Source organism: Coptis chinensis, chromosome 2 (assembly GCF_015680905.1).
Source record: "Coptis chinensis isolate HL-2020 chromosome 2, ASM1568090v1, whole genome shotgun sequence".
NCBI lineage: Eukaryota > Viridiplantae > Streptophyta > Magnoliopsida > Ranunculales > Ranunculaceae > Coptis > Coptis chinensis.
Window position 1 is genome coordinate 34,177,206 of NC_141457.1, and position 14,695 is coordinate 34,191,900.

General features: G+C 36.3%; 1 protein-coding gene across 2 annotated transcripts; it reads right to left on the reverse strand.

Moving 5' to 3' along the window:
* Positions 1-1,311: 1,311 nt before the first annotated feature.
* Positions 1,312-2,546, reverse strand: LOC147515862 (succinate-semialdehyde dehydrogenase, mitochondrial-like). 2 transcript variants are annotated; one of them, XM_086594517.1, is made up of 4 exons: positions 2,195-2,546; positions 1,957-2,067; positions 1,517-1,578; positions 1,312-1,440 (listed from the first exon to the last, which is right to left on the reverse strand). In XM_086594517.1, the coding sequence occupies exons 1-4, from the start codon at positions 2,207-2,209 to the stop codon at positions 1,383-1,385; spliced, it is 246 nt and encodes an 81-aa protein (XP_086450643.1). In that variant the 5' UTR covers positions 2,210-2,546; the 3' UTR covers positions 1,312-1,382. The 2 variants fall into 2 exon arrangements, with proteins under 2 accessions (XP_086450643.1, XP_086450642.1); XM_086594516.1 differs by having other exon boundaries at positions 1,517-1,596; positions 2,195-2,535.
* Positions 2,547-14,695: the final 12,149 nt, after the last annotated feature.

Consider the following 14,695-nt stretch of genomic DNA (forward strand, 5'->3'; position numbering starts at 1 on the left):
AAACCATTGGATAGTTGCTGCTGCCAAAAACTGTTAGATATTCCTGTTGCTAAAAACCGTCAGATATTCCTACTGTTAAAAATCGTTGGATAGTTCTGCTGTTATGAACCATCGGTTAGACCAGCTGTCACCAGCCGTCGGATATGCCAGCTGCTAGCCATCGGGTAGTTTGCTACTAGACAATTTTTATCCGTCGGGTATTAGTTCTTTATTTAAAAAAATATATTTTTTATAATAATTGTTTCAGGTATCCTAACATTACATTCTTGCAAGTTCCCACTCAAATGCTACAAACGCCAATGTATTCATAAAGAAACAATGTGTTCATAAAAAAAAATAAGAATAAGACATGTCGTTCACTAAGTATACATATTACTTCCTTCAGAAACCAAAAATCAGAACCACATACACCATCGGTCTAGCAACCAGTCCTAGTAATCTCTAGTACCATTACTTACAACAAACATACTCAAAAAACCAAAATAGATGAAGTTTGCATATCCCACATAATAGATTACTCATACTGCAACCTTGATTCAACCCTTCAACAAAATCACTAAGGTCTAAAGCGTCTCACCAAGTTGGTAATCCATTTGCCAAGATCTTGAAGTGAGTTTTGCTGACCAAAAAAAAAGAAGAAGAAGAAGATCATGAAGTACTCTCTTAGGAACTAGAAATAATTCTAGCTGTTCTATTCTAGCTATAAGTACCTAAAAATCCTAGCCCATGAAAATACCCAAACAAAAACACGTGCTTGAAAAATGTAAGAAATTTGCTAATCAAAACAGAATCAAAAGCCTTAAGTTTGAATGTAAAAAACTTGCTAATCAAAACAGAATCAAAAGCCTTAAGTTCTATTTGTGTGCCCTCTCTGCGTCCTTGAATAACTGCATGCCTATCTTGGATTTTGAAGAGCCATTTGTGTTATAATAGCTTGTAGCTTTGTTCCCACTCCTAAGATTGCCTGCAAGCAGTTCAGGGTTGAGATTGAACTTCAGCACTAGTTAGGAAAGCTACTACCATAATATATAAAATTGCTTACAAGTAGAGGAAACACGGCTATCCACAACAACGCCTGCCATCCTGGAAATAACAATATGATCCAATGAAAAACTGCATCTTAAATTGAATTTGAATTGAGAATATAAATAACCAGAAAAATGTTTGATTAAAGACGTGAGCTCACCAAAGAACATATTGAAGCAAAAATACCACAACCGAAGGCCATAGCAAAGGATTTGTTGACATCATGGAGCAGTTACAAAATTAAAATGCATAATTAGAAATCCATTATCAAAAACCAACACAACTAGAAAAGTTTTTGATAGAACCACAACCAGTAATGTCATACCTAATTCCAACAACTATCTTGAAATTGTCTTCTAATGACCTTTTGATATATTTTTGAAAGTTGAACTTACTTCCAGGGGATAAATGAACCTATAAGAATAAAAAGTTAGCACAATACAAAACAAAAATGAAGGAATTTGACTATTTGTTGTAGATAAAAACTCACACTAATGAATCCATGACGCATAGCCAGGTAGTCGGACTTGCGTACAGATCTGAAAAACAAAACTGCCGAAAGAAGGCACCCTGGAAAAAGTCACAGGAAAAAGCCAGCCAATTTCATAGCTAAAACTAGTAGTAGTCTAAAACTTGGTCAAAACATAAGTAATGAGAATCAAACTTAGCATTTCTTTGAAGCCACCAAAACAGTTCACTTCAGTTGATGCCAATTGCAAAACTCATCAAATCAAGTAAAACCAAAGGATTCTAATACACGAAAAGTTCAATTGGTTCGGGCCAGGTTTTAATTGACTAAAAATCTACAAGAAATAAATGGCCGTGGAAAGAAAAAAATAAAAAAAATAAATTGTCGTGTGAAAAAGAAAGCATGGAACTAAAAGGATGACAATGTGGTCGTCGTTGTAAAATATAGGTAGTAAAGTTTACCGGTGGTATGCCAGCTTGAAGAGAAAGCTCAGCCACTGCTAAAGTTGTCAGGGGCATAAGTTCAGAAGGCTTGATAACTACTATACAACCACAAGCTAGAGCAGGAGTGACCTGAAACAATATAAATAGAGAGCTTATGATCTTCAAAAAGGCATAAAGGCATCAAGCAAAAACAAAAAAGGTATCCATATTTAAAATCTCAAACTATATGCAAAATGGGTTAAACTAGAGAGTATACCTTGCAAGTGAACATTGCTAAAGGGAAGTTCCATGGTGTAATCGCTCCAACGACACCAACAAGCTATAGAAGAAGAATGATGCAAGACCTTTAATAAAGTAATAATAGATCCATATAGATAAGCTTCGAATTCAGTTAGAAAGCTTAAAAAATCCAGTTTAAAGGATTCAGGTGTACTGCATTCTTGCCTCCCTCTCTACAGAATTCAAAATATGAGTGAAAATTAAAATTGTCACCAACAATTTTTTGCATCTTCAGATCCTTGATTGAATGTCAAATAAGAGAATATCTAGTAAAAGGTATTTGAATGCTACTACCTTACTACTAAAATTTCCATAAGAGCTACATTCCATGGTAAAGAGAATTATAGCAACGCAATGCATAAATTATGAGCAGGTTTATGACCACGAAGTCGGAAGCTGAAATCATGTTAACCAATGAATGTAATCATCGACACTTTTACTTGAGAAACCTATCAAACCATTGGCTTGCTTCTTTTACCATTAACAGTGTCATTTGATGTCCAATTCCAGGCTGGGCTATCAACTGGCAACAAAAGAAAATGCACATTTGTAAATTTGAAGGGCCGGAGATCATGTACAATCAAAAGAAGCGATGATGTACCAATTAGTGCATGTAACTAAACCTTATAAATACTCTAAAAAAACAAATGTAGACCAAAAAAAAAAAAAAAAAAAAAAAATATATATATATATATATATATATATATATATATAGATTGATGACAAAATATAATTCATGAGAAAATAAAATTAGAAACCCCTCAACTTGAACAAATAATTTCGCAAGGATATATACTCCGTTACTATATCAAAGCAATATTAATTGTGTACTATGACCAACAAGCAACATGTCAAGGTGGCTTTCTAGTGTTGATTGATGCATTTAAAACAAATGCCAAGTGCAGGGAAAATGGGAAATAGAAAAGAAATAGGATTTCGCAGTACAGAAAAAGGGCCAAGACATTCTAAGTATACTTCCAGCTTGCAGTGAATGTTGGGACATTTAGTTCACATGCAGACATAGCCTCAATTTTTACAGATAAAGCAGGGGGTTCTACGGCCAAAGAAGGAGCATGGACTTGGACACTAGGTTCTAGTCGTAAAACCTTTCAGAAGATAATACAAGGCAAGCCTCAAAATTTTCTGAACAATTAGCTGCTTTGTAAGCCTCCTGAGCTTTTGAAATGGGTGTATTCAGACCTTCCAGAGGACAACGAGGATCTTCTGCACCTGTGCATTTCAATAAAATATATATAATAATAAGAATACAGGTTATGATGTTGCAGCTACAATCCATTGGGGCTAAAGTTCCCATGGTTATCAACCATCCGAAATTTGATATGAGAGTAGAATCATGTTTTTATGGTTAAAATTTGATATGAGGACAGATTAATTATATAGCTAAATGTATGTTGATGACTGGAGCTTGATACAAAAAGAAAAACAAACAAGAGAAAGTCATACCATTCAAAATTAGAAGAGGGCGTGGTGCAATGGCTGGGATTGTGTCAGGTGAATCGAACTTGGATGCTAGACCAGGAGCTATCCTATCCCAAACCTGCTCAAAAGTAGGGCACATCATTTTCATCACAGTTACATGGTGAAAAATGACAAAGCTGGAAAATTTTGAGATAGGTTGCACAAGGTACAAAATATAACTGCCCTTTAAGCCAGGAAGCATATACCGCATCATAAACGAAATGCCCATCTCCAAAGAGAAATAAGAACTTCTAATGGATAGGAAGCCCTCAAATGAAGGAGGATGGAATAAAGAGAGGAATGTACTTCTAGATAGCAAATACAGATTTTTAATGCTACTAACCTTTTCCACCACTTCTTTATCCAGGTTGTTCTTCCCAATCTCGACCACAGCTTCTGCAACCAGCACATTAAGTTTAGAAATTTTCAGCTAAGAAATTTCATAACAAGAATATTGGATATTATAGTAAAAAGAAGAATTGGGAAAAGTGAACTGCGTATTTTTTACTTACGTCAACTCAAAAGTGGATGACATGTAGTGTCCTCAGAATATTTTTTTAATATTCATTCGCAAGATAATATCACAAGTACTTCTGATATATGTCTTTAAAAAAAATGTAGATAGAGATAAAATTTTGGAAAACAGCCTTAGTTATCATTCGACATTTTTCAATCTTGCAATTAGCCAGAGAATCAATTATTATGCAATTTTTATGGAATCAAATAACATAACATCATAGAGACAAAAAAAAAAAAGGTATGCTGAAGTACATGAAAAAGAACATGAAAACTTGGTCATGCCAAATCGACAAGCCAGGTAAACATGTATTTGTTAATATTTTTCTTTCTCTTCTTGTGATATTGGTGAGCTCACCTATAAAGACAAGCTTTATACTGTCCACTCGAGCGTGCCATTTGTCATTATCTATGGCCCATCTAAATCCCTTCAATCATTTGACATATCTGTTAGCTTCTTTTGATACATAGTGCGATTTTTAGCAATCATTTCCTATTCACATGAGACGTCAAAACTATCGCTTGTGGCACCTGAACACCAATTATTGGGATAACCACTGCATACCGAGTATCCACAAAAGAAGCAAACCATGCATGCATTCCTGCGGCAAAAGAATTATCATATGACTTGGTGCAAATTACTGAAACATTGCAAGTTAAATTTCCATTAGTACAAGTCTTATTTAACTGACCTCCAAGGGATTCACCAGTAATCTTGATCTTAGAATGGTATATATCCTCTCTTTTTGTAAGGTAATCATCCAATTTTATCAGATCCCATACCTGCCACAACTATTTCTTTAATAGAGAGCTCTTCATAAACCACAATAGCAGGACACTAGCCAATATGATCTGACAGTAATTTGCACCTCCAAAAATGACATAACTACAACAAGTACAGGTAAGGAATCACAAATTTAAACAGGACATGCATATTACCATATCAAAAATGAAAGACATTGTATCACCAATTTTCCAGGATTGTATAAGCACCTGCACTTGAATTAAAAACAAATATGTATATCCAAAAAAAGGAAGAGGGATTAGACTTGATCAAGTATAAAGTTAACAAAATGCAAAGTGGCCATTTCCATCTCAATAATGGACGTCATCTGAAATTCAGAAACATGTGTCTTTAGTTCAAAAATTAAGCGGACACTCCATTACTCCGTTGGAAAATACCATTATACAGAAACATCAATAGAAAACATATAATCATGTACATCAGGAAAACATCCAGTACATATTATGCATATAAATAGTTTTTTGTCAAAACAGGAAAATGAAATGATATACGTACATCTCCGTATGTGGTTATATGTGCAGCTCGTTCACCATGATAGCGAGAATCAATTGCAATAGCAATATATCCCCTAGAAGCGTATGCCTTGAAACAATGAGAAAATATCACGATGTTGCACATATGTAGAACGTAAGTGACTAGAAGATTTCTAAGGACAAATATAGTGTTACTACCTCGAGCAATGGCCGCAGCTATTCCTTGCATTTGTGTGTGCTATACATAAAAACTATAGCTAGCCTCTTTTTTTGCTTGCTTTCTTTCATGCTCAGAATTAATACTGGGAGGTATCCTTGCTCACTGGCCTATTTAAGAAAACGGACAATAAATGTTATGACACAGTCCAGAGAATTTGTTACTTGCATAGTTTTAAAAACATAACGAGAAACACTGTTGTGGTTAACACTTACAAACAAGAAAAAAAATGCCACTATAACCATAGAGTAGAAATAGCCCGCTCTGGTAGCATATTGAATATGGGCATCTAACTTAAAACCAATTGGTGATAAGTGGAGAGCCCCCAAGATTTCTATATTTGATTGTGAGGCTTGAAAGACCCAATATGGGATTATAATCTCAACACAGGATAGCTTACCCCGTTAGTCCCATTATGTAGAATTATAGATGTAAACCTAAAAAAGTATGGCAATCCATGATCCATCTAACAAGAAAAGTTGTTCCTAGTCCAAATATATCATGTACTTAGAGTGTGGGATACTCGACACTACCTGATACCCAAATAATTATTTCCAAACTTCCCGCAAAAAACAGAATGTGAAAGCATTAGTACCAAACTCAATACACTGTCTTTCTGCACTAACAACATTCTTTGTCACAAAAATCATTTTCTTTCTATCATTCCTACCTAAAATTCCTTCATATGCAACGAGAAGGAGAGTTTGGAATTACCTCAGCATGATATAAAGGTTCTCCTCCTTCAACTGATCCTTCAAATTTTCAATATTCTCCCTTGGGCAAGATTCCATTACCTGGTAATATCCATTACGTACATATGAAAACATAACCTCATAAGGCCATAAACAACATTAACATGACACACGTAAACGAAACGAAATAACTCCAAAATTTAAATAAAACGGTCTAACCTCACTAAAGAGTGGACGAGGAGATTCCTGGAACGTTGGGTACTCCACATACACTAAAAATGTGAGACAATGTTCAACAACCTTAAACAAACTACATTTCAAGGATGTATCAAGATTTTAAAGTGCAAGAAACGAAAACATATTAAAAGATATTGTAAATGAATGTGTCTACCTTGATTAGAATGTCTACTACGAAGAGCATGAAGAAAATCCGATTGAAACTTTTCAGCTGCTGCTTCATTTCTACTTGTTTGACTCTCCATGTTAACACGTACTCATCTTTCTCTCTGCTTATTCTTCACAACTCATATTTATAACACGTGGCTCACGGGTAGCGTAGATGAAGAATTTGATCAGTTCAAAGAGAGAAACAATTACAACTGGTTTAGTTAAGATATCTAATTAATCTTTCTTATTAATAAAGGAACAAAGATTACGAAGATGAAAGGCAGAAAAGGTGAGACGGGGGAATCGATAAAATCGAAACTGATTCTCTTTTGATCCAAATCAGTGGGTTTTATCATTGAGGATCCAGCAAAAGTATCTAAGCAGACAAAAACCAAAAATGAGAATCAAAAAATGAAAACGAAATCACTACAAAAGGTGTGGGAATGAGGAAATGGAAATTCAATATTACTTACTCTGTGGGTACAAATTAACAATCAAACTTATCTTATGTTGGTCTACCTTTATATTGACTGCTCAATTTCACATAAGTATATTCTAGTACCGGTTTTTCTAGTTTTACTTATCAGTGTGTGAATATTCAAATTCAAAGCCAAAATACGGAGCATTACCTGCCATGTATGATGCTTTCCAAACATGTCAAGCTCAAAATTTACCAGAAATACACTAAAAATATACTGCTGTAAGCTTCTGATAAAAGAAATCATCACTAACTACAGTAAGGAAGGAAGTCAAGGTTGTATCTGAAAAACCAAATGAACCTTACCAGTGGGATAAAAATCTAAAATTGGCGATGAAGAATCAGTCATCAATTCCCTATAACACAAGGGAAGTGCATGCGCACTAGAAACACAACTCTAATCACATATTGTGTTGACAACCAAATACCAATAGCAAAAAGGATAGTCTTAAATGCAAACCTTGCAGCAGGCAATACACCCATTAACCGATCAAATGGCTTGAGCGGTGTCCCTGTGTGAAATGAATTTCACAATGCTCAATATTAAGAAAATCAAAAGCAAATGGCGCATAATAATATGGATAAAACCTGGAGAAAATAGAAATATGTGAAATTGATGCTGCAAATATGAAGCGCATTTTAGAAAAAACCACCAAAGTTTGTACCACTTTAGACCAAAACCACCATGATTTGGCAACTCACACTTAACTACAAATTCCATCCTGCTCCTCTAGCCAAACATTGAAATTCTCACTTACACCAATTTTACCCTTGTCTTCTTCATCCCAATTTCTAATTCCTTTTTATGTAAACATACACCTCTTCTTTCTATGACCATCAGCCCACCTCCTTTTCCTAATTAGATCCAGTACCATATGTGGTTTTGTTCTAAAGTGGTACACCCATTAACAATACAATCATTCAACAATATATCTGAGAAAGTCAGAGAAATGAGAATTAGTTTTGCACAGATCAAAGCCAATCAAAGTTTCTCTTACCATTGTCAGGAGCATACCCCTTCGTAATAGTAGTGCATCACCCAACACATTCCTTCAATATATCTTAAGACCTACCAAAAATAGAAAAACATGACATAAGAAACCCAAGAAGTTTGTATTTAACAAGGGCAAAGTGGGCCGAATAGATAAATATGTTTAACAAGGAAGATGCCAGCAAACCTTAGTTACAGTATTCACAAATGTACTACTAATACAAGCATTTAAAAACCAATATAACATAGGAACCTTAAGAAATGCAAACTGTAGGCATCCATTCACTTGGTCAGAAACAGAAATAGAACTATACTACTAAGAACAACACCTTGAATCATTTGAGGGAGTTGCCTTAACTGATCAACCATCAAAGCTAAAAGTGGACTCACAACCAAATTTATTCCCTCCAAAACAAGAGCCGGTAACTGATAACACAACGACTTCCCAACACCAGTAGGATGGTCAATGATCTAGACTGGGCAATCAGCTTAAGAGGTTCCAGCGATCATGCTCTGGATAAAGTCACAATGTCCAAAAGCATCAATGACAGTGCAGTAGTACTTTGTTGTCTGGAACTTCCAAAAGGCAATGTAATAGCACCAACATCCATAAAAAATAATATAAGGATGGAGTAAAAGATGAGTTTCTCGCCATGAATAGAAACAAGCAGAAATCGTAGAAGTAAGAAAAAGAAGTACTTACATCTATAATAGCACCAGCAGCTTCAATTAACGTAGGTGAATCCAGCAAAACAAAACATCTGCATCCTTCTCCCTCCTCCTTTATCTGGGCTTGGGACCAGCAATGCAAACTTATCATAAGTTTGCACAGGCGGAGTTACAAAGGGGGTTGGTAGAACATAACTCAATTATTGCTTTCCTAAGAACCATATTACATAGTGATAAAAAAATATACATCACAACCATGAAACCCAAAAGGAAATAACAAAAAGCCAGTAGTTTACTTTGTACTTAGCACTGGTAAAAGCAAATAAAAACATTTAAGTACATGAGCAATGTTTCAAGAAGGTGACCCATTGATTACAACATTAGCAGTTCTTTGGGCCAGATAACACTCCCTTGAGCGACCTCGCCAAGCTTTGATCTCCAATCATCATGAGGCAATGGTAGTACAGCACCTCCATCATAAACAACATTCACATGAACTTTGAAGTTCCCTTCTTCCAATCTCCTATTGCCAAACTCGGTATTAGGATCTATATCTTGCACGATACCTTTCGCCATAACTCTAAGTGGCCAACCACCACGCAGATCATATTCTTTACCAATATATTCATTGACAACCTACAAATTTAAATTGTGTTATCAGTCTTTCCTTATAAGAGATGTTTTTTCAAAAAATAACTCGAATAATTACCGGGGAAGCATGACTAGAACGTGGCGATTCAACATCTGCCATAGGCATTCTTCCTTGGCTCATAAATTCTCTCAACAAAGCTGAATTCTCCAACACTGTATTCAGAAGCACATCTAGCCTCTCCATAAGGTCCGTGTTCATCTCTTTCAAAGCTAAATTCTGTTGTGCCACAACTTTCATCTTCTTCACCGATGTTTTGCAGACCCCTTCACCCAAGCCTTGAAAACAACCCCTACTATCTGGCCCAAGAACCTGTACTTAATGGACAATTGATTTAGTACCCTTAAAATCATGTCGAACAACAATTAATTACAATAACTATGATTCAATATAAGACCTTTGTGAGGGCATCATTCACCGACGTCTCTCGTGACTCCGGGTGCAAAGCAGTGTAGTTATTAAGCTTTTCCTAGTAAATCGGATAAACAAAAATATCTCAAATTACTATCTTAAAAATAATTTAGTATCTCAATTCTTATTAAGTCAGTACACTAACAACTAGCTCTGGGTCTTGGTGTTCCCCATTCTTTCTTTTATGATTGTGCATATATTGGTCCAATCTAGTGATAGATGACACAGAGACCCCTTTCTCCTTTGCCATTTCAACTTTAGCTACAGCTGCAGATTTCCTCCCAAGACACGAAGAGTTTTTTTGTTTCTTATAATTTTCTATGTTCCTCAAACTAGAAGCCTGCACATGTTAAAGTTAGTAATAGTGCACTTTAATTTATATCAAAACACATATACCTAATCACCATGAAATAAAACAGAAAACCCATTAACCTTGAATTTCTAGGAATTGCAATTATCCACAAATTGTCACCAATCTTGCAGAGGAATTCCTTGTTTGGGATGTTCCCTCACAAGGAAGAAGGTTAATCTTTGACGTATTTTTTGAACAACTCATACTTGTACTCCTTCCACGCTTTCTGGAATTTGCTTACTGTCCAATCCGTGTCAATAGTATCGATGTTTTCAAACACATACATTCTTCCTAAAGTTTTAATAGCTTTGGGTATGATGCTCTCATGCGAACGAACTGGTTTCCAGCTATCATAGCGAATTGGGATGTCACGGCGAGCAATGTGACCAAGCTTGGTGATGAAATGGTCAACCTCTTCTTTGGGCTCATCTGGTTGACCCCACTCATTAAGCTTAATGATTGCCTTCTCATAGCCTTCGGGCAGCTCCTCTGAAACACCTATCGAAGGACCTCTTGTTTCCTTAGAAGACGAAGTTGATGCACCAGAAATGTGTCTCACCTGCATATATCAACCAAATTTGTTAGTAAGATGAAAACAATGGTACGGAAAACTGAAAACTAAAAGTCATCTCCATTACCTAAGTCATCACCAAGGCTGTCACTTAGTGATTGTGAGCTGCTATGTGTTTGTCCCTCGTCCATGTGCAAAGAGCTGTAATACAATACAACAAGTATGCATGTCCATGGTGCAAATATCAAGATCAGTTAATTTTTTATTTAAATTTCTATTTAACTAGCAAGAGAAAGCATTCCATAAAAGGCCTATTATGCACACATGAAAAATACAGCCGGAAAAGAAAAAGATTCAAGTACAGACATACCTTGATCAAACAAAAAGTTGCACTTAATCAAAGAACTACCAAAATTTTAATACCACAAAACTCAGACCACTAAGTCAACACAAAATATAAATGGACTATGCTCTAGATCTCTTTCTGTTTTTGCTACTCTCAACAACTTCAAACATGTCGCCTGGGTCATTGAATATCAGTTCATCCACCATAGAAATGTCGAGGTTGTTAGGCCCTATATCTGAATCATTCACCACTCTTTCCTCTTAGAGACACGATCTACCTTCATCAAAATACACTTTTCTTGGAACCTCCAGCACTACATGCCATTCAAGATTCTTGGGATCTTGGGAATAGAAAACCTGAGTAGCCTTCTCTGCAAGACTAAATGGTTCATCACATATATGGTATGAACTGAGTTGATTAGATAAGTTGACCAACCCCAACTTTGCTTCCTCATCCACTTTCACACCAAGTTGTGTGCACTTAGCCCAATCACACTTGAACAAAACAGTCTTGTAGTCTTCACGATAATTTAGTTGAACAATGTTTGTTAGAACGCCATAGTAATCTGCATCTTCATCAATTGGATTTTTATCCTTAGAACTAGAACAGAAAGTTGTAGGGCAACTTGTGGTAACACCGCTGTTTTTGTTCCTTTTATTTTTCTGATAGTCTTTGGTGATGAAGAGAAACCCATTGACACAATACTTATGGTACTTTGTAGCAAAGCGTGTAGGTCCCCTAACTAAATCCTTGAAGTGATCATCAATGGATTCGAGGAACTCCTGCTGTTTTGTCAACCATGTGATGAAATCATCAGAACACAATGCCACACTAGTGTGCCCAGTCCTCCTCCTTGCACTTGTTCTATTGTCCTCAATGAAGATAGTGTACTTCCTAAATGATTTTTGAAGTAATAAAGTCAGTTAGAATTATGTATATAATTTAGATTGTGTTAAGTTTCTAACAACTTTAATACGACATGATATACTTACGTGTGCCATCTATCATAACTGGGATGACTTCGTAGTACCCATTGGCATGCTTGTTCATACTCTACACCTTCCAATAAATACTTTGCACTTGGGCCAAGTGGCCCACCCTCATTGGCAGTGCGGTTGTCCTCTACACTATCCAAAAAATCTGGTAAAACATCAGGTTCATTTTCAGCCATCCTATCAAGTTTATCTAAAAGACCACCTCCTCCTTTATATCTAGCACAATACATTAGTGTCTCCTCCTTCAAGTAACGCTCTGCAATACACCCTTCCGGGCGCGCTTTGTTGGTAACATAATCCTTGAAATATTTCATGTACCTTAAAAAAGTATTTTAGAAGCAATAAAATCTTAAAAATGAGAAAATAAATAAATAAAATAAGTAACAAAAATCAGGCTACGTACCTTTCAAAATAATACATCCACCTAAAGAAAACAGGCCCACAAAGGCGAGCCTCATGAGCTAAGCGAATAGGAAGATGCATCATAGTAACAAACAATGATGGTGGGATGATTCTCTCCAGTACAAGACAATGCCTTGACCATACCCCTTTCCAGTACATCAAGTGTTTCAATCTCTACTTTCTTCGAACACAAAGCACTAAAGAAAGTACAAATGGTAGTAATAATTGTTCGAGCTTCTTTTCTATTGCCATCTTTATAAGCACGCTGTATTAATACTGGCAGCAAATGTTGCATTAGAATATGATAGTCATGTGACTTCATTTGTCTCAAATCCATTGAATCTACTTTGACAATATTAGACCAGTTACCACTAAACCCAACAGGTACATTAAGATTGCGCAAGGTTTGGATGAACAACTTCTTCTCCTCTTTTCGAAGCCAAAAGATATCTTGAGGCATAACCTGTTTCCTTCCAAGCTTAGTCACCCAATATTTCTTCTTTCTCTTCATGCGCTTTAAATCTTTGCGTGCATTGACATCATCTTTAGTTTTCCCTTTCGTATTTAACATCAAAGCAAGAAGAATTTCACATACATTTTTTTCAATATGCATGACATCAAGGTTATGACGGACGAGAATGTGTTTCCAATACTTGAGCTTAAAGAAGATAGATCACTTTAAAAACCACAAATTTCCTTTATTCCTTCCTTATTCTTGCAGAGCTTCCCACATTGATGATTTTTCAAACTCTTAGTCATTCTCTTAACTTCAACTCCAGTCAACCTTATTGGTTGCTCACCTTCTTCTTTTGTCTTATCATAGGTGCTTTCTCTTGTATCATTTCTAGCCTCGGATCTCAATGGAAGCCACCGTCTACTTCTCATATACACATGCTTACTTCCATGGTGAAGTCTTATAGAAGCAGTTTTCGGACCACAAGGAGGGCAAGCGAATTTTCCCTTAGTTCTACAGCCAGAGATATTCCGATAAGCTAGAAAATCATGGATTGTCCACAATAAAATGGCACGCATATGGAACTCTTCACCTTTGAATGCATCTTTAACCATCACCCCATCACGCCACAATTCTTGGAGTTCTTTAACCAACGGCTGCAAATAAACGTCAATATCATTACCTGGTTACTTTGGACCCTCAATGAGAGTTGAAAGCATAGTGAATTGAGGCTTCTTGCATAGCCAAGGCGGGAGGTTATAGTTCACAAGCATAACAGGCCATGAACTGTGTTGCGCTCCAAAGTTGCCATAAGGAGTAAAACCATCAGTGGCTAGTCCCAAGCGAACATTCCGTGGCTCTACAAAGAAGTCTAGATATTTTAAATTGACTTGCTTCCACACTGCCGAGTCAACAGGATGCCTCATCATGCCAAGCTTTGATTCTCCAGTAGAATGCCACCGCATCTCATTTTCCACCCAAGGCACACTATACAATCGCTTCAACCTTTCTGTAAGTGGAAAGTATCGCAAGATCTTAGCAGGCACCCTGGTTCGCTTCCTCAAATCCTCAATGGTTGGAGTTTTGTATCTAGAAACTCCACAAGTAGGACAGGTAACCTTAAATTTATTCTTTTCCCAATACAAGATGCAGTCGTTTCTACATGCATCAATCTTCTTGCATTTTAGTTTCAAGTCTTTAATCATCTTATCTGCCCTGTAGTTATTCTCTGTATCTTGTTACCAGCAAGCAACACCATGCGGAGTAGTTGAAGCAATACAACAAAACTCTTATCACTCCACCCATTTGTGTACTTCAGGTTAAGGAGTTTCACAACAAATCTAAGAACACTAAAGTCACATCCAAGATATAATTCAGTCATTGCTTTATGCAAGTTAGCATTAAAAGCAACACCGTCTACGAATTTTTCCCCTTCTGTACAACCTCCTAGATCATCTCCAAAAAAAGTGTCCAAGTTGTCAAGACTAAACTCTTGAGCAATGGTGTGGAAAGCAGCATTCATGTCAACCACATGCACGTTCTCTTGAAATCCTGGCCCTCTTTCATTGTGTTGTTCTTCCACTTCTTTCTCACCGTGCAAGAACCACATTTTATATGTCTTGTCAAACCCTAGCTAAAACAGTGTAGGGCA

Bases quoted from the DNA above. Each gene is read 5' to 3' on its own strand.
- LOC147515862 (XM_086594516.1), bottom strand. The intron at 1,597-1,956 runs GTAAACTTTACT...GACTTTTTCCAG, and splicing joins TTCAAGCTGGCATACCACCG to GGTGCCTTCTTTCGGCAGTT. The intron at 1,441-1,516 runs GTGAGTTTTTAT...TTATTCTTATAG, and splicing joins TGCGTCATGGATTCATTAGT to GTTCATTTATCCCCTGGAAG.